The 25,043-nt window shown below is 29.6% G+C and overlaps 1 protein-coding gene across 1 annotated transcript in view; it reads right to left on the bottom strand.

The window, feature by feature from the left end:
* The window catches only part of LOC142320938 (protein eva-1 homolog C-like), a 718,303-nt gene that overhangs the window by 196,352 nt on the left and 496,908 nt on the right, over positions 1-25,043 (bottom strand). Inside the window, exon 3 of the mRNA XM_075358924.1 lies at positions 18,853-19,040. Within this exon, the coding sequence (XP_075215039.1) occupies positions 18,853-19,040 (188 nt within the window). The remainder of the gene's footprint in view (positions 1-18,852; positions 19,041-25,043) is intronic.

Here is a 25,043-nt window from a genome sequence, read left to right as displayed (position 1 = left end):
AGGTGTCAACGTTTCGGACACACTGCAGCTAGATGTTAAGCGCAGGAAATTTGTATATGCGGAATGAAGATACATGAGGGTGATCCATGTAAAGACCCTCCAGTCTGCATTAATTGTAAAGGGCACCATAACTGTCGATCTAGGAACTGCCCAGTATACAAATCAGAAACAGCCATTCAGGAAGTTAAAACGCTTCAAAAAGTCAGCTACTCTGAAGCAAAGAAGATTGTAAACCTACGTACACCTAGACCATCGACTACATACGCAGAAGCAGGTGCTGCTCCCCCCACACCTAAAATCAACGTGGAGCAGTTGCTTAATACGATGGCACCAAGTCTCGCGACAATGATAGAAAGAATCATTGATTCCAAGATCGAGTCGACTCATCAGACACAACAAAGTAAACATGAGAAGGCTTCCCCGGACTGACGTCGCTGACAGAAGACCCGTACCAGCACAGTTTAAAAAAACCGGCAAAATCTTCGATTATATCTCCATCAATAGACGTAATGAAGAAAAATCTTGATTTATCCGACAAAGATCAAAAGATCACCCCGATGACGAGTCATATAGCTAAGGATACTGTGACAAGAGTACAGGAAAAATCTGCGTCAACCAAATTGGAGGTGCAAGTAACTATCGAAAAAGCACCAAACACAGACGACAATAAAACTGTACGTACAGAGGCCCCAAAACCTCAGAGAACAACTGTGGCGAGAGCATCTGTATCAGCCGGCCCAAGCACAGCCTTAGATATTGAATCAAGTTCATCAGCCGCCGAAAGTGCATCGGTTGCAAGTTTAGATTCAATTGCAACGATGCTCACAGCACCATTGAAGCTTTCATCACCTGATGTAAGCCGGCGAACGTCATGGCGTCAGAAAGAGAAGACGATGCCATGTCCGAAGCCTCAGACACACTGTCGTCGGAAGTTGAGGCCGTTCGCAGAATGGAAAAACGGTGTAAAAAAGGATGGCCGAAAGGAAAGCCTAGAAAGTAATTTTATTGGATCAGAAATTATAAGAAAAAGTAAAATATTGATCTTTTTTTTTGACACATGAAAATGTGAAATATTGAACCGTTTTTTTTTATTTATTTATTTTTTTGAAGTGGGATGGGGCTAATGACCAAAGTAGTCGATGCCCCTAAAAACCTAAAAAAAAAAAAAAAAAATTATGATTATAATTATAGATTTTAACGTTAGGGCAAAATATATTTTATATATATATATATATATACTTTTTACTTTCCTTTTTATTTTTTTTTATAACTTTGGTAATTAGTCAAAAAATGGGTTATTTTAATTTTTCGACATTTAATGATCCAAGAACCTCAAAAAGCAAAAAAAGTTGGGGGAAATGTTCGTATATATGTGGACTGGCGTGTTTCAAGCTAAACAACTTTAGATTGGATAAAACGATATTGATTAAATTTTGTACAAACTCGTGTATACAGGGAAGTTTGTTGATAAAATGTTTAACGGGTCGACGTTGAATCTCCGTGCGAATAGGAGGAACCCTAGGCTGAATGGGGAATTGTAGAAAACTTAATTGTCTACTTGGCAAAGGAGAGGATTGCAGAAAGGGTCTACGGTTCCGCCTGGGTTTACGGTGTTTTAGATTTGTTTTAGGATTTAAGTTTTTGTTATTGCTTTGTTCATGTTTTCTTTATTTGTTAATATTTTTTGTTTTGTTTTGTCATTAGTTTCGTTTGCGTTTAGTTCAATGAAGTTACGCTTTAAACTCAACTTATATACTCAACATCGGGTAGTAGGTCAGTTCCTTCGGTTGTCCGTTCAGTCTTGTTCAAGACTATGATAAGATGTGTTTAATTTTCAACGTGTTCTGTAGTTAGTAGTACACCGACGGGAATACCACATTTGGCATTCGCATCAGTGCCATCTGACTTAGGCAAGATCAAGGCTGAGAAATGCCTTTTGCTGAGGTTTTGAAGATAACCTCCGGTAAAGCCCAACAGGGCTATGAACGGAGGGAGTGGTGTGGCGACCGTAACCGTCACATGACGGGTGCCTTCCCCTACAGGGGTCAGGTTAATAAAATATTTGGGGTCGATTTTTTCAAAAGTTTTCAAAAATAGCCCAATTTATATTAAACTCAATACAATTTAAAAAAACTAATTTGCCTCAGAATTCTCCCTTCTCCAAAAATTGAAAAAAAAGAATTTTTTGTTTATTGCACATTATTTAATAGAATTTTTTAAATCTCTTCCTAGACATATTAGCAGTGCAAGCGACCCAAAAAACATACTTTGTGGTTTGTTAGGCATGGAATTTTTCATACGATACAAACTTTCATTTCCGTTTCCCACGTACAAGCATCCAGATTTGGTAACGACATCTTGCAAAAAAAATAAAAAAATATTGGAGTAGAGAACCGATCAGAAATTAAAAATATCGATTTTTTTTGATTTTTCAAAAAATTACAAGAAAGTTTCATCATAATTCTCCCACTCGCCAAAAACGGAATCTCAGGTAACTTTTGATTGTAAATTTTTTAGTGGGATTTTCTTAGTTTCTTCCATTTACCATAGTAAACGTAAAAAAATCAGAAACGTTTCTTGGAAGATGATTTTGGTGGTGGGGAGCAGAAAAAAATACCGTTTTTTGAATCTTTAAAAGTTTTTTGGTTTATTTCAACATACGAGTATAATAATAATTTTTTTTTTTATTAAATTTCATCATAATTTATCCATACTATAAACAATAAATCTTAGGTAACCTTTTTCATGTACAACTATTTTTCCACTATATAAGAATAAATAACCAATGCCAGGAAAGTATTACAATTTTTTGTCAGATTTTTCCTATATTTTCCCAACATATTTCATTAGTGTATTTATTAAATCTTTTTAATCTCTTTTTATTACTTATTAATCTCTTTTTTTATTAATCTCTTTTTATTATTTTAATTAAAATTCTATTTTAATTAATATGGAAAAAGTTGAAAGTTATAGCTAGAATCTGTTTTATATAATGTTAATCCAGAAACACAGGATTCCTACTACATAGCAAAAGGGTGCAAGAGTTTTGTAAGTACAAGTTTAGTTCTTAATGTTCTAATTTGGTTTTTTTCCTTCCAGCTGAGGTTGAGACAAATATTTCAACTGGATGCTTCCATATATCACGCAATATTAGGGATATGTAAGGTTTCCCATAAGGAATACTGTACGTATTTTTGAATGGTTGTTAAATTTTTAGAGGAAAACAATTTTTTTAGGAGTCATTTGTTTAAAGTGAACCAGAGGACCTTGAGTTTCCTTCTTCTTGGGTTTGTTTGTTTCATCATACAAGTCCTTGAATTTTCCTCTTATTGAGGTAGCACTTATAGAGTGCAGTGAAACAAGTAGTATGTGTATTGTATATATTGAATATGTTTACAAATATTGAATATATATTCTTCACGCTTGTTTCATAAACGAGTCCGCCACTAGTAGATTGTCGTTTCTTTCTACATTCCGTCCCCTTTTACCTATCGTTGATCACTTTATTTTCATTTGCGGTTTGTGTGTGTGTGCGCGCGCGCGCGCGTGTGTGTGTAGGCTTGAATCTGCTAAACTGATTCAGAGGAACCCGGTATCCCTTGAGCCAGCTTTGATGAGAACGGTAGAGAGTACTGCTTCAACAAATCGAGGACTGATTGTTTAATGGGTAAACTATAACCTTAATTTCAAGCGGTTATCTGGTAAAATTAGGCTCTATAATCCCAGCTACAATACAGAATAATGCACAATATTTTACACGATTTCAGTACTATATTCCTGGTATCGTAATTAAACTTTGCAAAATGTGATTTCATAAATTAAATTTCATAGATGTAATGATATTTATAATTTTTTTTTCTAAATATTTTAGTGTGAAAATATTTACTGAATTTTATATCACCAGTTATCTTTATTAAAAAAAATTCAATTTTTCAATCTATCTTTATTCTTTATTTAGGATTATATTGTGTAATCGTACAAGTATATAATTATGATAGTAACTTTAGTAGTCAGCCTACTTTGTCTCCAACTATCTTGCAGTTCTTAGAAGTTGTCAAAGCTTCATTTATAAAGGATTATCGTATTTTATTCAAGTTGTGTGTGAATACGGTTATAAGAGGACAATATTGTTTCCTGAAGCCAATCGCTCCAACTTTTCTGACGTCTATTATATTGCTTTTTACTTGTAAGTTCACAAGTGACACGAATAGTTTGTTACCTGTTTCTTCTTTAATATAAATGTACAGTGCATGTCTTTTATCTACATCTGTTACTGTCACGAATTTTTATATAAAGAGGTAAAATTATTTAAGTTAAACTATTTAAATTGTGTTTTACCACGTACGTTTGCAGTAAACGAAAGTTATTTACATTTAAATAGATTACAAGTTTATGTTAGTTTAGAAATAATTTTAGTGAAATAAATAATTAAAATCGTATGAGAAAGTTTCTGTTTTTCCCTCATATTTCAATAATAAATTAATTTCTTTTTTGGTAAATAAAATTCAAATTGTTTATACGAGTATTCTTAAAAGCTCCCTTAATTGCTTATACAATTATTGCACTTTTTATTTAAAATAAAATAATATTAATATATTTGTTATAAAATGATTCTTTAAAGCACCAAAGATTTTTTTTTATAAATATTTTTATTTTTATTAAGGTATCAAGAAGTGAAAAAACTCAGTATAAGTATTTTTGGGTATCTGAGCAAAAACTTACAAACTAAAAATGTAAAGGTTTTTAATTTGTTGTTATATTTATGATAATTTCTGTTACTAATTAAAGTTAATTCTTTACCAAGAATTATGAAAAATAATTAAAATTTAATTATCAACCTGTCATATGTAAATTTTAATAAACAATATTAACAAAAATAATTTTCGGATTTTTCCTTGCCAAAAATTGCGAGGAAACTAAATAAAGAATGAAATTCTGTAATTAAGGTCACTTTTCACTTTTACGCAATCGAATAATCATTAAAAGTAAATATTAAGAAAATATTTAGTAAAAAATATAAACAAATACAAAATTATAACTAAAGAATTAAATTATTAAAAATCAATTAAAAAACATACTTTCCAGTAGTAAAATTTTACCAAAATTTTAGAAATAAATCAATCGGACAGTGAAAATAAAACTAAACTATTCAAATTTCTGAGTCTGTCTAAGCTGTAAAGTAAAGGTTAATTAAAAAAAAAAACTTTACTTAAACTCTCCGTCTCGATTTATTCCTTACGACCCTTATAGAAAGGTAGACAACCCACCGGGTTGGTTTAATGGTGGAAGTTTAGAGTTCCAGCGTTCAAGTCCTAGTAAAGTCAGGTATTTTTACATGGATTTGGATACTAGATCGTGGATACCGGTGTTCTGTGGTGGTTGGGTTTCAATTAACCACACATCTCAGGAATAGTCAAATTGAGACTGTACAAGACTACACTTCATTTCCACTCATACATATCATCCTCTGAAGTATTATCTTAGGAAATTACCGGAGGCTAAACAGGAAAAAGAAAGAAAGATATAAAGGAAGATAAAATGTGATTTTTGAAAAGAAATATCAATATCAAACTTCATTAAAAAAATTGTCTGTTAAATGAAATAAAGAAATAGTATTCTTCCAAAAGAATTACTATCAGATAAATTATAAAGATTTTAAAAGTGTAATATGGCGTTATATACTAATCCAATGTAATTATTCAACAGGATAAACCTTTGTAAAAATATTAATTTAAAAAAAAAAAATTACTGCCAATCTTAAACCGAGTTTACTAATGTTTTAGCCCTTCCAACTACTTCAATAACCATTCATAATCATATTTCAATAGCCATAGCATAACTTTGGCTTATTTATATAACCAATTAACGTAACTGTCTTTTGTTTTTTTAAATAAAAATATTGGTTTTAAAAAGGAAAACATTTACTTCCTAAATTTGCGTTAGCGGATTCTGATATACTTCTATCCTAATGACAAAATTTGGAAAGTTTAAACGTACAATATTTCAAGGTATTAATATGAAAGTAGAGTAAAACTGGGGAATTAGTTTACTCTACTTTTACGGACGGTTTGTGTTACATCTTACTTGTGAGAGGTAGATTGAATATTCTCCTTTGAGTATAAGTTAAAAACTTTCTCCGTATAATGCCTAATATAAAAAAGAAAAACAAGTTTAAAATTTAGAAAGAAAAAAAAATAAAAAAAATAAAATAAGTAATTTGAGAAGCTGTACATTGCTATTTAACCTGTTCAAAAGCCTCTAACTGTTTCAAACTTCATCACGTTTTATTTAGAAAAAAATTCAAGCACGCATATGGTAACAGTAAAAATAATGGCAATGTGAAAAATTTATAAAAATCATAATTTGAGAAGTGAAGGTTGTTTTCATAAATTTCTTTTAGAATTTTTGTATGGTATTTTCAATGATATAACTTAACTTTGGTTTATATGATAAACCAAAAAATCATATATGATAAAAAACTTTTAAAAAGCTTTCTACCTCTCTTTTAAGTTGAGCACTCTGTCATTATCACCCTATCTCTATCTAACGTTTAAAAAAATCATCTGTAAGAATTCTTTTAATTTGAGGCGCCTTTTCCTCCAAATTTCACTACTACATTTCAACTTACTGGAGATTAAAATATTCATTTGAATTTAGGATTTTTTGGAAGTTAAAAAATAGAAACATAAAAAAAAATCTATAAAACTATCGTTACAAAATAAAATAAAAAAAAGTTTAAAAGTGTAATTATTTTGCGATAGGATTAGAAGGTAAAAAGAAAAAAAAATATTTTTATAAATCAATCTTAGTAAAATGTTTAGTAATAAAAACACCATTTAAGGTATTAATAATTTTTAAATGTTAAAGGGAGATACAAGAATTTATTCTTAAACGAAACATAATTAAAACCAAATGTAGCTAAAAGGAATAATAACAAATTTATACGGATAGGCTACTATAATTATAAGATACAATTACGTCGTCGTATGAAGTTACTTAAAAAAGGTTAATGTATACAAAAAGATGTAAGTTAACGATTATCAATAACATTGTGATGCGTTATTACTTCCTTGTACGAAGTAAAGGAAGTATTGTAATCGCGAAAAATTTCGGTTTTCAGGTTTCAACGGAAATATCCATTTTGGCCATTGCTGAATCTATTCTGACTAGTTTCGGCGTGAATTTTGTACTACGTACGTATGAATGTACGTATCACGAATAACTCATAAACGATTAGCAGTAGGATGTAGAAATTTTTTATTTAGAACTGTTATAACATCCAGTTGTGGACCTCCCCTTTTGATTGTCATCGGCTGAACCAAAATTGTCCAAAAAAGCCAAAACATCTGGATTTTGGACTTTTCCTTAACTGCAGTAATAAGCCTCATTTAGAACTTTTCAACGATGTGTAATAAATGGTACTTATTTTCATTGGTTCCAGAGTTATAGCCAAATAAAATTTTAATTAATGAAATATTTGGATCTTATAAGGGAAGGCACATCGGTTCGAATCCAGATTTCATCTCCTTTTTTTAAATTTAATTAAAAATGTTTTTTTCAATTTGAATATATTGATTTATTAATAATTATTAACCAGTGATTGTAAAAAAATTACAATAAATAATAATTCAATTATAACAATAAAAAAATTATGGAAAAAAATCGGAAGTAAAATTTTATGTAATTTTAAAAATGTGTATATGTAACTTAATAGGTATTATGACATACATTACGCAGTACATAACAATAGGCATTATTATATTTTTTATATGTATAAATTTGGTGAAGCATCTGATTATTTAATATTAACTGAAAATTATAATTTAAAATCGTATTATTTTTGGTTTTTCTGGTTTAATTTTATTTATTTATTTTGGAATTTCTGTCAAATTTTATCTACATTAAATTGAAAAATAACTACAGAGTGACTGGAAAAATAGACCCTCACAAGAACATATACACTGAGGCATACATGCCCGATCTTTAATGAATTGCAAAAATTCTTATCTTTTAGATCATTACTCCTCTGATATTGTCGGACAATATTCCCCCTAAGGCGGGATTGATCATCATTTTATTTGTTTTTTCTCGCCAATCATTTAATAGCTCTTTGGTTTCATATAATTCTGATATTTTTTTTGTGTACACGAACTCTAGTTTTCAAATTTTCTCTCTCATTATATTCATTATCCTCTCATAATCTTTTTATTCTTTCTTTGGTTTTAACATTTTCTTTCCTCTATATATTTATAATTTTTTCTTAATTTTTCTATTTTTCCCTTGTTCTTAATATTTTTTCCTTCTTCATATTCATCTTCTTGTCGTTTTTTTTTAGATACATTTCTTTATGTTATCTTTTTTTCTCTTATGATTTTTTCTTTTTCATTTTTGATATTCAACAAATAATTCATTAAAGAAATTGAATATTTTACACTGTAAGGTCGAAATTAACATTTGTAACCAGTATACCGGAGTTCACTAAACGGAATCGTTTAATTATTATTAACTTTTATTTATACGACAGACCAGATATCATGAATCAGCAACTCAGATATCAGCAACTCATGAAGTTACGAGTAACTACTGGTCTAGTAATACGAGTAATTAAGGGACTTTTACTCTATCCTAATATTTCATGTAATATTGTTAAATTAATAATTGTATAAATATTTGATGTTAATAAAAACTAATATTTCAGCAATTGTGTAACTGTCCACTTTATTAAAGAATTGGAGGAACGTATCTCACATTCAAATGAAATAAGTTTAAATGAAGTGTAACAGAAAATGTGTATATGTAATTTAATAAGTGTACAAGGAAGTCATGTGATGTCCACATTAGATTTTATTTTCAAGTTTAACTTCAAACACAAATGTGTGACATTAAGTAAAAATGAAATAAAAGTTTATTCTTGAAAATAACAAATAATATACAGTGACTGGATTTTTCTTTTGTGATTGAATTAAGGCCAACATAGTTATCATGCGTTCAAATGTTTATTTCCAGCAAACAAACGAATTCTATCAGTTACTGAAAACCACAATGTACATCTATACGGAATTTAGGTGTTGATGTTTATCATTTGTACCGCATATTCAACGCTTTTAAATTAGCTCAGTGAAGTAAAGAGAATAGTAATAAATAAAAAAATAAATAATTATTTTTATCACTTAATTAATATCATGCCAAATATTATAATAGTATGAGACATAGATTATTTAAACCAAATACATTTTTTTTTTTTTTTGTAAAGGGTTGCTGCTAAGGGTGTTATTAACAAAGAAAATATTTTTTCAGTATAATTATGGAACTTTAAATTTATCCTCTAATATTTAAACGTTTATAATTTTTAGAAACACTCCAGATAATTATTAGCATTTGGGTGTTTTTAAATCTTATATTAAATTACATTATTTTAACATAAAGTTTCATGCTAATTTTTTAAACTATTTGACTGATATTTTAGGCAGTTTAATAAAATATTTTGTTACTTGTTTAATTGCTTTTATTTTAAGAAAAAAAGTAAATAAATAAGAATTTAAATTAAGCTTTACACTTATTAACAATTTTCAACTTTATTACTGGAAGAAGAGTTAAATTTGAAGCTCTAAAAACTGCCAGGAAAGTTTAGAAATCTTTATTTTATTATATGTTTACTCATACTCTAATGAAACAATATTTGAAATCTAATCTAATCTATATTAATTTAAATCTTCGTCATTGATTCTTCATGAAAAAAGTTTCGCCATTTTTCTCACCTAAGTTACATTCATGGAAAAAATGATAATTACTAAATTAAAATAAATACAAAATGGGGTAATAATGTATATAAAAAAAATTGATATTTTTAATGGGTAGTGGGATTTCAACTTTGTAACAAAGAATAAATAACAATAATAACACACTGAACAAGTAATTTCAGCATATGTAGTGTAAAATTTACAAAAAGAAAATAGTTTTATGTCGCTTTATAATTTTAATAATTAATTACAGAATTTGATTAAAAGAATAAAAAAAAAAACTAACCTTATATGTGGTTCCTATAAAGGTTTTATTTTTTTTTTTAATAAACCATTTTTATAATAACCATTTTGACCCGTGGGGCCGGGCGTATCGGGTCATACAAAAGAAATTTGGCACGCCGCCGCCCACATTGTCCAGAGTTCAAGCTCACAAAGCGATAACAGAATTACTTCAAACCACAGAAGTGCCCCGCGTGGTTGTCACAACATAGGAAGAGAAAAGGTTCGCTATAGAAGAATTACACGAAGCATTTGTAGAATACATACAAAGAAGGGCGTGGGTCCAGACGGGGTCTCGGGCACTTTATTAAAAGCGTTAGCTAAATCACGTCAATAGCTCTATTGGAGGCAATCAACAAGGCGTTGACTACAGGGAGTTTACCTAGAACATGGAAAGTTGGTAAATTGCTGTTGATCCCCAAACAGGTGAATGCAAGTCAGCGACAATCAAACAGACCGATATGTCCATTGTCGACGATCGGCAAGTTATACGAGAGGCTTTTGGTGGGACGAATTCAGACTGAGTTAGAGGGAACCGAAAACGGCCGTAGATGGTTTAACTATGTGCAATACCAACATAATGCCAAATATATTCACTTAAATAGTAGCTGTACTCCCAATGTCCACATGTTCGTATGAACGATGTTTCTCAACATTACGCCGTCTAAAAAAATATTTGCTTAATTCTACTGGAAATACATATTTCAATGGATTAACACTCCTCAACATACATAGAAACTACACTCCAATTGCAGAATATGTGTTAAATGAACTAATGAAAAAGAAACGTCCTTTGGATATTGTATTGTAATGCTGAAATTTCCGAATGTAGTAACATAATATACTGTAGGCTACGTACATTATAAATACTATATTAATTTAATTAACAGTACTCTTTTTAAACAATGATTTTTCAAAGCAATAATACACTATAGTAGAGTACTGATTTGAACTTTTGAGACAACTGCATTCAATTCTTTATTCAAATTCTTTCATGGAATGTGGAATCATTAGTGCCAATTTCATTCTTCAACCTCGGTGAGTTCCATACTGACAAGTTATGTTTAATTAAATTCATTTCATTATATTTGATTGCTACCATAGATTTTATATGTTATGTAAAATGTTTTACCTATCATATAGAAATAACCGTTGATTAAAATATATTATTATTGTGTAGTGTAAGTGTAATAATGGCATGATGTGGCACTGGCACAAGCATTTCTATTATACAAAATGAAATAGATGTTTAAAGTTATTAAAAGAATTGTAGCCTAAGGCTGTGAAAAAACACGTTGTAGAAGATTTTATTAAGTATTCATGAATGTATTATATTCGAACATTGTAAAATAAATATATCGTAACGTGATATAATAATAATGATAATAATAATAATAAGACAAAACATTTCAAATACAGATTTCAATTGTAAACAATTTTAATAATGACCCCTCATTAACAAAATTCTGCGTACGACTCTGGGTAATACTTTAAGAAGAGTAAAAGTTCTATAATATATCACCTGATACGAATCTTTATTATAGTGATATAAGAATCATAACACTTTTAATAACACCGTTAACTTGCTTGTTTTTGTTCTTGTAATTACACAGTTATCGCTCAAATTTTGTGTTTTTATCTGTTTGTATTAGTAAACTTTGGTGAGAAGACAACTGAAATCCAATAACTTTGATAAACTTTCAACTTTTTTTTCATTGAAAGAATAAATTAATAACAAAATTATTTTTGGTTACTGAATTTATTGAAATATACTCATTAAACAAAAAAAATGTTATGAGTTACGTGTCTCATTATTTCATCTGCAGAATTTCTAATAGATAAGTTATATCTTTTAAAAAAATAAATAGTAAAAATAGTAATAATATATTTTACATAAAACGTAATGTGTGAAAGTTAAAAAATTATATTTTTGCTTTCGCAAACATTTAAGTTATTAAAATTTAGAAACTCTTGTTTTAATTTTTACCAGGCTTTCAGCACAATACGTACCATCAGTATATAAATACTGATACATTAACTAAAATAAATGCATTCTCTAAACAATTTATTTAAAAATTATATAGATAAATAAAAGTATTTTTGTATATCTTTTTAGACAAAATCTACGTTAAACAAATGGGATGCAGTTTCACGCAATGATAAATTAGGAAGATAAACGCAATATTTTGTAAGACAGAAGGAAAGTACCTCATAGACAGAAGTCATAAATATACCAAAATTATTAAAAACCTAAATTAAACACATAAAAAGGCACATCTTAATATAAGTAATATTATGAAATATGCAAACTCATAACATTGATGAAATAGTAAAAGCAATAAAAAATTTTATGACATAAATAAAAATCTAAAATAATAATTATAAAAAAAATGTAATTTTTCTAATAATAAAGTAAAATTTGGCTTAGTTTGGTCACTAAGAATTATAATTAAAAGATAATAAACCATTCTGTTCAATTTGATATTTTTTATAGTTTGAATGCCATATCAAATTCATTTTCTTTATACAGTTAACAGAAAATATTTTATACTAAACATTTGAGATCTTTTCTTATATTTTAAAATTATTTTCATAAGAAATAATAATTAACAGATACAGTAAAATTTCGTAAGTAAAGTAATAATTTATCTAAAATATTTATCCAATAAAAATAACGATTTATTGAAGAAAGAATTTTGTTTTATAGACATGAGTGATGAATGAGATATATTTTTTAGTAGTTTTTCCAATTAATAAGTTTCAACACTAGTTTTCTTGACACGGACTAATTACACGGTCTAGTTATTAATAAGATTATAAATTTATCTCTAAGTTTAGAGCTTAATAACTTGTCTTAAAAATAGGGAAAGGGAGATTATATCAAGAACTTTTATAACTTCAGTTTTAAATCTTCCATGTTACCAATACAGTAAGTTTTAATGAAACTATAGTGTAAAACGATAATTAAAAACATATATCTGTATATTAAAAAAAAAATATTATTTAAATCAACCTTCATAGTAGATTACATGATATCTATCTTAAATAAGTTTTAGTCGAAACCGCTATTACGATCTTCTTCGCTAACTTACGGAAGCTATGGCAACACAAAATAAAAGAGCAACTTTTTAGTTGCTCTTTTAGTTTTTAAACTTTTAAAAACGTTTTTAAACTTTTAAAAACTTTTTAGTTTTTAAAAGAGCAAACAGTTTTAGCTGTACGCAAGCTCGTAAACTGTTTGTACCTTCCGCTTGAAAGCGCTAGTAGGAAGTATGGCGACCCCAACAGAAAGCGTACTGTGTTTTGTAGTTTGCAAATTGTGAATTTGTAAATTGCGATTCATCATCCGTTCCGTTTGAAGTTCTGTTGTGATCCCTCCGAGTGATAATAACATTTGTAAATGGTACAACAAGTTTGAAACCACTGGTTGTATTTATAAAGGGAAGAGTACAGGACGACCGAGTGTGTTTGAAGACATTATTGAACGTGTAGGAAATCCGTTAGGAAGGCTAACCGAGAATTAGCAGTTCCAGTGACGTCTGTGTGGAGAGTTCTAAGCAAACGCTTACAACTGCATACACGACATTTATAGCTGTTACAATCTCTAAAACCTACAGATTATGGTTTGCGTGCAAGTTTCGTAAATGAAATGTTGCACTGTGACAATGAAAACTTTCTTTATTGTGTCGTATTTACTGATGAATCAGTATTTCATGTTAATGGAAAAGTAAACACTCATAATTTGGGTTTCTGGGAATCAGAAAATCCTCACGAAATGTTGCAGTTTGAACTAGACTACTCAAAACTGAATGTTTTTTTGTACCGTATCCTGACGGCAAGTTTACAGGTATCCCAGACTGTTAGAAAGACACAAGATTAGTCTTGATTCTGAAAACCAAAGACCAAAATGCAGGAGAAACTACATACAGACAGATATATCTGTTAAATACCACTGGAAAATTATTCGAACGAATGATTGTCACCAGACTCGCGGCTGACTGGAAACGAGAAGCGGATTGTCTCGCAAACAATTCGGTTTTGTAAAAGGAAGATCCACGGTTGACGCTCTGCAGTACGTGATTAACTGGGCCAGAGAAAGAACGGGTGGTTCTCGGCATCGACGGAGGATACCATTGGTTGTTCTCCTAGACGTCAAATATGCTTTCGGAAACCCCCCTGGCCGGTTATCAATCAGGCCTTGATTGAAAAAAACTTTAGTCCATATCTCAGAAGTATTATAAATTCTTATCTTCATCACGGAACGATGCACGTCAATACTGAAGAGGGAGACGTCCCAGTTGAAGTATTCGCAGGATTTCCTCAGGGGTCGGTCCTTGAACCACTTCTGTGGAACTTAGCTTTCAATGGGTTGATACGTACCGAGTTCGATGGAGACGTAGAACTAGTGACATATGCAGATGACATAACTTTACTGGTTTCAGGGTATTCTGAAAATGCCGTGATCATCAAAATACAGGCATGGCTGTCAGACAAAGGGTTGATGTTAGCGCCCACTAAGGCTGCAACGCAGCATTAACTGGCCGTCGTAGGCTCTGAAACATAATCGTCCGAGTAGGTGATATGGACATCCCTGCAACCGACACGGTAAATACTTAGGCGTATGGTTGCATAAAAACTGATTACATAATGTAATCGGTTACGTGCAGAAACTGTCATCGGGAAATAAAAAGACTGATGAGTAATTACCGGGGACCAAGCCCCTCTAAGAGAAAACTGATAATGTCCGTACCCACGTCAATAATATACTATGCTGTTCCGGCTTGGACGGAGGCTTTTGGTAAAAAACGAAACCTTCAACGGGTCTCATTTTTACAGCGTAGGATGAATATAAGCGTAATATCGGCTTACAAAACTGTTTCACAGAATGTACTCGGGGTGATCCCCCCGAGTGCATTCCCCCCTCTACATCTTCCCCCGAGCGGTAGTTCCCCCTCTACATCTTCGCGTCCTGATGTTGAAAAGGATACGACATGGTGTGCTGCGCAAAGAAGCCCGAAATCAGATGTTGGAAGAATGGCAGACATACTGGCAAGCTTCAAATACCGGTTGTTGGACAAGAAAGATGATTCCACGAATTGACTCGTGGGTCTCCAGAAATCATGGGGAGGTGGGCTTCCGTCTCTCTCAGTTGTTGACTGGGCATGGAGGGTTTGGGGCTTACCTCCATTCGGGGCAGAAGGCCCGAATCGGTTTGCCAATACTATGAAGAAATAGATACCGTTGAACACACGATATACTTGTTTCACCACTGGTACAAACTGAGGCACACATGGGCCATTTAAGGGCTGACACCGGATAATACCGTACAATACATGTTAAAGGGACATCGTGAATGGAACGCCGTAGCAACCTTAGTCACGAATATTATAAAGACTAAGGAACGAGAAGCTGTTGAGTGAAACGGGGTAACCTGGAGGTAGGGTCTTACAGGGACAGTTCTGCTCATGAAAGGGTGGTTCGCTGAGATGGACCACTCTTGATGACTGACCGGGGACCTCCTGAGTTCAGGATAATAAAATAAAGACCGAGACCCGGCTGGATCCCTCCCTAGGGAGGGGTTACGGTTAGAGGCAGGCATATAAAAGACCCAATACCGGCCTACTGGGTGAACGACCTGTGCGGGAACGGCATAGCCGGTTCCCGCGGGGTGTCAGTAGATTAGAGGCAAAGGCAACCTCTGAGGGTGTGCAATGGGTTAGCTGGTTCATCCTCCTAGATATGGGAGAAAAAAAAGTTTACAGGCCGTTTTTTCTCACGGGAGCAAGTCTGGAATGAACTATCCTTATATGCTAAAACTATGGCTCTTTCCTCAACTCCAGAACGAACCACAGAACTTTATTTGACAACAAGATGGTTGGCTCCTCACTAACATAACTCTGTACATGATTGGTTGAATTAAATTCTTCCTGACCGCTGGATTGGTCGCCGGGGAACAAACAGGGCTTGTTTGCCGTGGCCTCTACGTTCGCCTGATATAACCCTGTGCGATTTTTTTCTGTGGGGGTTTCTGCAAGATTAAGTGTATTTGCCACCGTTACTAGCTGACCTATCCGACTTGAGACATAGGATTGAAGCAGCTGTCGCATCAATTACTCCAGAGTTGCTAATTAATGAGATGAACTCTCTTATCGGCTGGATGTGTGCCGTGAGCCAAATGGTGCTCATATTGAACAATTATGTTTGTGTTGATCTTTTGTATGAAGTATAATTTATCAAAAGAAATAAAATTTAATAAATATTACATAACTTCAGCGTTGGCAATTCACGGCAGGAGAAAATACTACCAGTTTTGGAGGCAGCTTCGTATACAAAAAAAAAAAAAAAAAATAGACGTGACTATGTAAATTCTTTTAAATTTGATACCTAAAGCCAAGATTGATGCTGAAGACTTATTATTTAGTTAGCATAGCTCCTTTAACCTTTATACCCAAAGTTGTTGGAAAATTCAGTCGCAGAAAGCAAGTAACCGACTTAAAGCAAGTAACCTAATTGTTGATCTTTATGTAAGTTGTAAGGATAGATTTATTCAAAGAAAAATTATCTACTCCTCTCACATTATTATGGAATGAAAATAAAAATTACGTTATTTGATCCCAAAGAGGAACTCCGAGTGCATACCATTTATCTTATGCAGAGAGCAATTAATCGTTTTAAGTATAGTAGAATCAACGTAATGAACTATACATACACTCTCGTATATCTATATTAAGAAATGTAGCACCTGGGAAGTTAAAATTTCATAGGATTCACTTCGTTGATTGAACATTGAAAACCCTTCATGAAACTAAGGGATCAGATATCTGATGTTTACTAAACTATTCCATTTAAGTTCAAAACAATTAAATTTTGATGAACATCGTAGCTTCAATTCAAACAACAAAACATCCTTTTAGAGGTTGCTTTTTTTTGAATGATTGAATGTGCTTGAACAGTTTATTATTTGATGTGCAAGTTATTGTCAGTATCAGTCGTAGTTATTGAATATTACTGTAACAGTTAGATTTAAATTTCATAATCATTTTATAGAAAGTTCTTATAACATTTGTAATTTATTTTTTCTAAAATCCAAATTTAATTTAAGATAAAACTATTTTGTTCACTACGTTCTAGTTACTGAAAATATAAACGAAATATTTGATGAATATAAATTCATGCATGATTTTTAATAAAAAAAAAAATATCAAGGGAAGGAAAAGAAAGATCTTATATTTAACATAACAGAAAAACATTTAACTGGATCTTAAATTTTTAATCTATTAAAATTTATTGAGCATTTTCTTAAATATTAAACAATTTATAAAAATAAATATGGATATTTTTCAAGACAAAACGGTTATTCCGCAATGAGAGGTACCTTAGTTAAGTAGGAGTTTCATGTAGGTATAAAAATATAAAATTAGTAAAATAAAATTATAACGGTTCTTTAAAAATAAAAACCGAATATCTTTATTCTGAGTATTCGAGATTTTTTTTTGCAGGCTTATACTCATACCTTACTCTAAAGCATTTAAAAATTTCTTCTTCAATTTTCAGTTTCCTTATATTTTTCATATTTCTTTCTTTTTAATATTTTATAATGACTTATAAAATAAGAGACTTTTACAACAAAAAAAAATCATGCCTTAATAACGTTATAGTCTTTCATTTTTTTGTATTACAATTCTGTGAATCGAAGTTCTCTAGTAGCTATTTCTTTTCATTCAAAAATTTATATAGTTTTCTTTATTTTAGATTTTCACGATTGTAGGAAATTGCATTATTGAAAAATGAGTTGTAATAATATGAACGATCTTGAAAAAACCAAAGAAAATTTTAATTAAATTTTTGTAATAAAATATAACTTCTTCTTAAAATGATAGATTATAATTAAAATTTTAAGATTTCTTGATTTTTCAAATTTCTTAATATCTTTAGACTGTTAGTTTTAGAGAAACGAGAAATTAAAAAGGTGAGATTAATTAAAAGTAGAAAAGACGAAAAAGTATATACCAGTACCAAACAAAAAAAAAAAAAAATTGCAAATATTTATAAAAATTCTTTCTAGACCAATTGTCCTGTGTCTCGATCAAGTTTAATTTTTTTTAATTGAAGTTACGGCTGCTCTTTTTTATGTACAAGTATTACAAAAGCCCTGACTTGAATGAAGATTTAAAATTACATAAATTTATAACCTGAAAAAATAATGTTATTCATATTGTCACAAAAATAATTAATGATAAAATTGTAAATTCAAACAATGATGTATGTTACCACACAATAAAATAATTATTGTATAGAAACAGACAGTTAAAACATAATTTTAGATCAAGCAAAAGTGTCTTAATTAAATTGTATTTAAAATATTTTCTGGTATCTTTACATTTAAAAGATAACTTTAATTTTCTTCGTATCTAGGTTTTCTTTTATAAATATCTCCCTACCATATGTAGTTAGAATCCATTAGGCTTTTTAAATTTAAAAAATGAAATTGAAGATTACATAAATACAATACAGATTTTTTCAATGTTAACTCTGTATATTACTTTTACCTTTATATCTGTTTTTATGTCTTTTTAAAATAGTGAAGTATTTTTCAGTATTAAATATTGTTTTCTCCTAAGTATCTAAGCAATCATTAATTTTTAATTTCTTTCATAAAATTTTATTTTATTGTAATTTAATTTAATTTTTTTATCGACAATAAAGTGAATAAAATTTTAAGTCTATTAAATCCTTAATAATAATTTATTTAGTCAATTTAATTACATTAATTATTTATACAAATAAACCTAATTTATAATGACAATTTATGACTAAATACTAAACCGACCTGTAGTATACCCTGCCAGGGACAAGAAGCGTTGCTACGATTTGGACACAGGCTTGACAGGTGAGGACTGGAATCTCCGTATTGTGCCAGTTGTACAGAAATACATGTACCCGGGGGACATCTCAGTGTCACTATCTGATCGTGACAAGCAGCAACTTGGTATGTACGTAAGGTATTTGATAATAATGCTGTAACAAAATAAACATGTGATAAATAATAGTAATAATAACAACAATATTACTAATAATGTTAATAACTGAAACACAGAAATCATAAACATCTCTGTTGTAGCCTTGAGAACAGAAAATATGCTCATTAAAGCTTGCGTTATACATTTATCGACATCATGATAGAACCGCATAAAAGGAAGGTAAAAAGCATGTTTAATTCACAGAAACTTGATTTTATAAATAATGACTGTATTCCATATAGCAAGTTAGGATAAACTGAAGATTAAACCTCTATCCAAGTAAAAAGAGAACATCAGGTGTATTTATTTTGCCAGATGCATATTTATTCTATAAACATATTTAGACTAAAACTACGACTTTCAGCGTTTTTCATCATTATTCACATACTATCTGTTTTCATTTTAGATACAAAATAAAGCTGTTTCTCAATACTCAGTAAAATATTTGATTTTGTTTATGCTGTTTTGATACAAGTATTTGGTGTTTCCACAACAATTTTTCAACATACTATAAAGTGTTGCATGTTTTACATTTATTTCCATCCACAATACTGGTAAAAGATTTGCTTTTTTATTAACTATTAATTATTTTAAGGTAAGCGCAGTATAAGTTCACACATACTAGGAAGAGTTATCCACAGAAAGATTAATTCTCTACTGGATTTGGACGTCTTCAACAATAAGATTGGTTGAATGATAATGATTTATATTTTTATGAAATTATTTTAAAACGTAAAGGTAGGGTTTATAAAATTAATTTTTATAAGAAACAGGTTAGTGAAATGGAAAAATCGATTGCCATTTAAGGTATATTTAATCGATAAATTGTATAGAAACATTATTGGATGTAAGATTAGAGTCCAGTATTATTGTTTTAATAATTTATTATTGGAAGGTATTGGAACATGTTCAGGATCATAATCTAAAGGGAATGAACTGTTACCGAAATTTATGTTCAGAACTACAATTACCACAATTTCACCTTAAAACAATTTACAATTTCCCAATTATTAAAATCTATTACACTTCCAATACACGTGAGAAGAAAAGGCCTCAATACTACAATACTTATTAAGTAACATAATATATTAATAACATAATATATTAATAACATAATATAAATATCAATTAATTAATATTAATTAACATATTTACACTTTAAACTCTCTAAAAAGGACGTCACTATACGAGAACGTGGTTCTGTTATATAATTTGAATTAGAGCTGGTATCTTTTACAAATATAATTGCTAAAATTATTTTTTAGCAAAAATAGTTTACATCGTAATTGAATGATTATATAACACTGACAATAAATTTAACTACAAATTGACAATAAATTGAAATAATCTCATGGATTCTACATTAATTTAAATTTGTTTTACTTCTTTTCAGTGATTTGTTTGTTTGGAGTATAAAATTAATTTATTTTTTCCTGACGTAAACAGAATATTCCATTCTGAGTTTGTAAATTACACATTTTTTTTCGACTAGAGGAGAGAGCATCGATTTAATGTAGTGTTTCTACAATATCATGTTTCACTTAAAAACGTCTTTTTGTCTCAAATATATGGGAAATAATCTTTGTCCTATTTATTTAATTATCATTATTGATTTAATATTAAAAAACAAATATTTACCGTGGCGGGGTGGTAGCAATTCGACCTTTCATTCGGGGGTACCGGGTTCGTATCACATTCAGGCATCGTATTTTTCATACGCTACAAAATTCCATTTATATATTCCCATCTATAAGCTTCTCTGTAAGCTTCTAAGGTAAAATAATTCTTCAAAACAAATATATAAATAAAAAATAATTGTATTAATTGGGAAGGGATGAGGAAATATTAAATGAAGGGATTTTTTTTAAAGCTATGAAATATATTTAAAAAATACACAAAAATTCAAATACCTTTGACATTTTTTACAACTTTATATAAGAAATGTCGTCTCTAAGTGAGGATATCCTGAATAACACACGATATAAAACAAGTTGTAATTTACTCCCATCCTAAAAGATATTAACCTCACAACTCCAAACCTATTCTTATACATAAAGGTAGCATTTCACAGATAAGCAAAACTAAGTTTCCATGATTTCTGGTAATACATTGAAAAAAGTAAAATCTAAAATTGAATAGAAAAAGAAAAATAAATTAACAAAACACGTTTTTTTTTGTAAATAAAATAGTCTTTAAATAAAGTTCAACTAAAAGTAAAACATTTATAAGAAATAGGAGGGATGCAGCAGACTTGAAGATTTATATTTTATGGGTACTTATGTAGTTTAATAAAGATATCTTCCAAAATTTCGGAAATTTTTTGCAAAAGATATTATTAAATAATGAAGAACCTAAAATAAAAATTAAATTCTTTTTATACTTCAGTTTATTGAGAAGTTAATATTATGAAATTAATTCAATTAATGGAATTTTACCTTGATGCTAGGTAGTTGAAAGCAGTAAAGGATCTCAATTGTTTAGACAGATTTCATAAGAAAGCTACCCATTGTAATGGTTACCATGATTCTACTTGTGGAAAATTTTGAATATCTTCAAATTTTACATCCCCCAGACCCCAAAACCACCGTCAGCTCAGAATTTTATAAATACATTTAAATATATATATATATATATATACATACATATTTCACTTCTTTTGGTCACGATAACTGCCGTAATTTTCCGCAAATCACTTTCAAATTGTTCCTTAAAAATAACTCGTTTCAAAATCTCGTTCGAATTTGTTAACGGCCAAAATCGAACCACTGACCATGGGTTGGAAATGGGAGAGTTTTTTCGAAAAAACGAAATATCGCTATTACTTTCTTATTAAATAAAACATTGAATTCGTTTAAGTTCCTACTACTCTATGGATAAGGGCATAAAACTTATCTAAGTAAAATTATTTGATATCACCACTAAATATTTGAAATTTTTTCACATGCAACCATTGTTGTATTGAGTAAATTTGAAGTTTTTCTTAACTTTAACGTGGAAATTTTTTTATCCCCTTCTTAGCACCGGTGAAATCTACCTCCGCCTTCCAGAGTGTCGAAAGGGATTATTTTTATTCAGTGCATGAGCAATGCTTAGTTTGGAGCTCTAATGAGTAGTTGGAAAAGTTTAATTAAATCGTTCAGTAGTGGCAGATACTGCGTAATTGTCAGTAATATCTTATTATAAAGACGCTGTGTGTGTGTGTGTATATATATATATATATATATATATATATATATATATATATATATAAAGAAATTAAAATTTTCAAGGGGAAGAGAAATGTATTAAAAATAATTTTAGAATCATTTGAATGTCATTTTCTGTAAAACGTATCAAGTTGTGACTAGTATTACGGTAGTAAAAACTCTTTGCAACTCCTAGTGGTATCAGTTTCTTTTATTTTTAAAAATAGCAACTTTCACTGGTACCGTGTTCTCTAAGTGTGTAGGTTTCAATGAAATAAAATCAGCGACTACAGTTAAACTAGTTGCTGATTTTATTCGGCAACTACTTTCGTACGCAGGGTAGTAAAGATTCATTCTGATGTAACAGGTGTGTTTAACACCGTATTTTTTTCAGACGAATTAATTCGCAACAGAAACTTAAAAACAAGCTTGTTTGTGGTAATGTGAAAGCGGAAATTTGTGACGAATAAAAAATTCCATTCCTGACCGGGATTCAAATCCGGGACTTCCGGATGAAAGACCGAGATGGTACCACTCCGCTCCAGAGATTGGCATAATTTCATATTTGACACGAAATATTAAAGTGTTGCCCAAAGTTCTGAAATTGCTGTGAAACAGGTTATGAAGAACTTTGTTAGTTCTTAGTAATCAATTCTACCCGTGATTTTTTTTTTTTTTTTTTTTTTTGTAACTGGCATTCAAGAAACAACCTTTTGGTTTTGTTACTATGTAAGCTTTTGAACTTTAAACTGTAAACATATATGATTGTGCCAGTAAGTTTCACCAATAGGGCAGATAAGTGTCGCTTTTTGTATTCTATTGTAAAAATATTAAACAGGGTAGATAGTGAAGAGGCGTTCCTGGGCTACTAATTTTCTTTTATGCAGTTTTCTTAAAAATCAAGAGACATTGAACCAAATTTAAATTTGGAGATAGTTAAGAGCAGAGAGGCTTTGATTATATAAAAAAAATTAAAACTGGTCTTTATTTAAGTTAGAGGTTTGCTACATAATGAAGAGTTAATACTCTCAGGAAAGTTACTCTGTAAAAATTTCTATTGCAATTTAAAAGTATTGCAGGAAAAAACACAAAGAGAGAAATAAGTAATAGATACCTGTAATATAAAAATGTAACTGATTTTTTGTGGAATATACGCACTATCTAAACTGGAGTCGGGACGATTATTAATTATCGTTTTTATTAAAAAAAAGGGAATACGTTATACCTTTTTTTCTTTGATATTTAAAAATATAAATGTTAGCTCTCTGTTACTTCATATTTACTTATCAGAAATTTTAGAATTTACGTCAGTTTTTTTAGTGGTTGTACTGCTTTTCTTTTTGGGGTAGTAGGTATAATTGAAGAATTTTTATTTTTATTTTTTTTTTTATTGAATATATTAAGAAATGATACAATAAGAGTTTCAATGAAAATAAAATAGTAAAAGAGGGAAATGGTTAGAAAAAATGTTAGAATATTGTCTATATATTATACGTACATATTTTAAAACGAATCTTACTTTTTTTAGTATAAAAATACCAAACGAATATTTTTCTCTAAAAAAAAATACAATAAAATTTAGTTCATTATTATTAATTTTAGTTTTTATTTGAAATACTTTTTTTGTAAAATATCATTCATATTTTTAATTTTTTTTGTTGCATTTGATAGCTTATAGGGCAGCCCTTTATTCAATGAAGGGCTATAAAGTACGTAACATGACGATTTTTAATATCTGATATTTTGTTTAACCTATTTCTATTTAAAGTTTAAAAACGAAAATTAAAGAAATATATTTTTTTTCTTTAACAAAAAAACCTAATTGGGTTTTGTGAGAAATTGTACAGCTAATGGAAACAGCTACTATTCGTATTGGACAAAAGCGATGATTGCATCATAATGTAATGTAATTTTCAATTCTCTCGTATTTCGACTTTGAATTAATACCTAATTACTTTTCACCACCACGGTGTTGTAAAAGAGAGAAAGTCACAATATATATAGCTATAGGCTTTATTCGTTCCAACATTGGTGTCCGTTAAAACTATTGTAAAGTTATATCGATCGCTGGCGTTCTTTGATGTTAAAGAACTTTTCTTTTTTTCAGAATTGCTGTTTTCCAGTTTCTATTATAAGTAGAACTGATTAACTCGTTTGCCAGTTTAGTTTCTTCTTTTTTTTAAATTATAAATTACTGTTATCTAAATAACAATTAGATTACAAGTTAATCACTTAACTCTTCTTCTTTTTAATTAATTTAAATCGATGCTTTATAAATTAAGTGCTAACTTTTTGTGTGGGTATATACAATAATGATCCAGTTGATACTGTTTTTATATTATCTCTATGCTAAGCGATAAAATTAGCGTAATATGCTTGCGTTTGGCGATGAAAAGTAGAATAATTTATTTTTAAAATTTAATTATTTTACGCAGTTAAAACAGATATAATAATAATAAATTTAGTTAATACAGGTACCATTAATATGAGTTTGAGTAAAAAATAATAATTTATAAAAATGCTTGTCATAAATCTTTCTAAAATATATTTGTTTGAAAAAAATAAAACAGAATAACATTGAATTGAAACTGTTAATTACGTTTGTTAAGAATTGTATTTTGTAAAAAAGAATTAAATTAATATAAATTTATAAATATAGCATTGTTTTATAACAAGTGGATTTTATACTTATAAAAACCATTTACTAGTACAATAACTACAAAAATAGAATGATCTAAAAAACGTTATTGTATTGTTCAACATTAAATGTGTGTTAAAAGTTAATGTAGAAACGTACAGTTAGGTTACTATAACTA

Source organism: Lycorma delicatula, chromosome 3 (genome assembly GCF_047948215.1).
Source record: "Lycorma delicatula isolate Av1 chromosome 3, ASM4794821v1, whole genome shotgun sequence".
Taxonomy (NCBI): Eukaryota; Metazoa; Arthropoda; class Insecta; order Hemiptera; family Fulgoridae; genus Lycorma; species Lycorma delicatula.
This window is presented reverse-complemented; position numbering and strand designations above follow the sequence as displayed.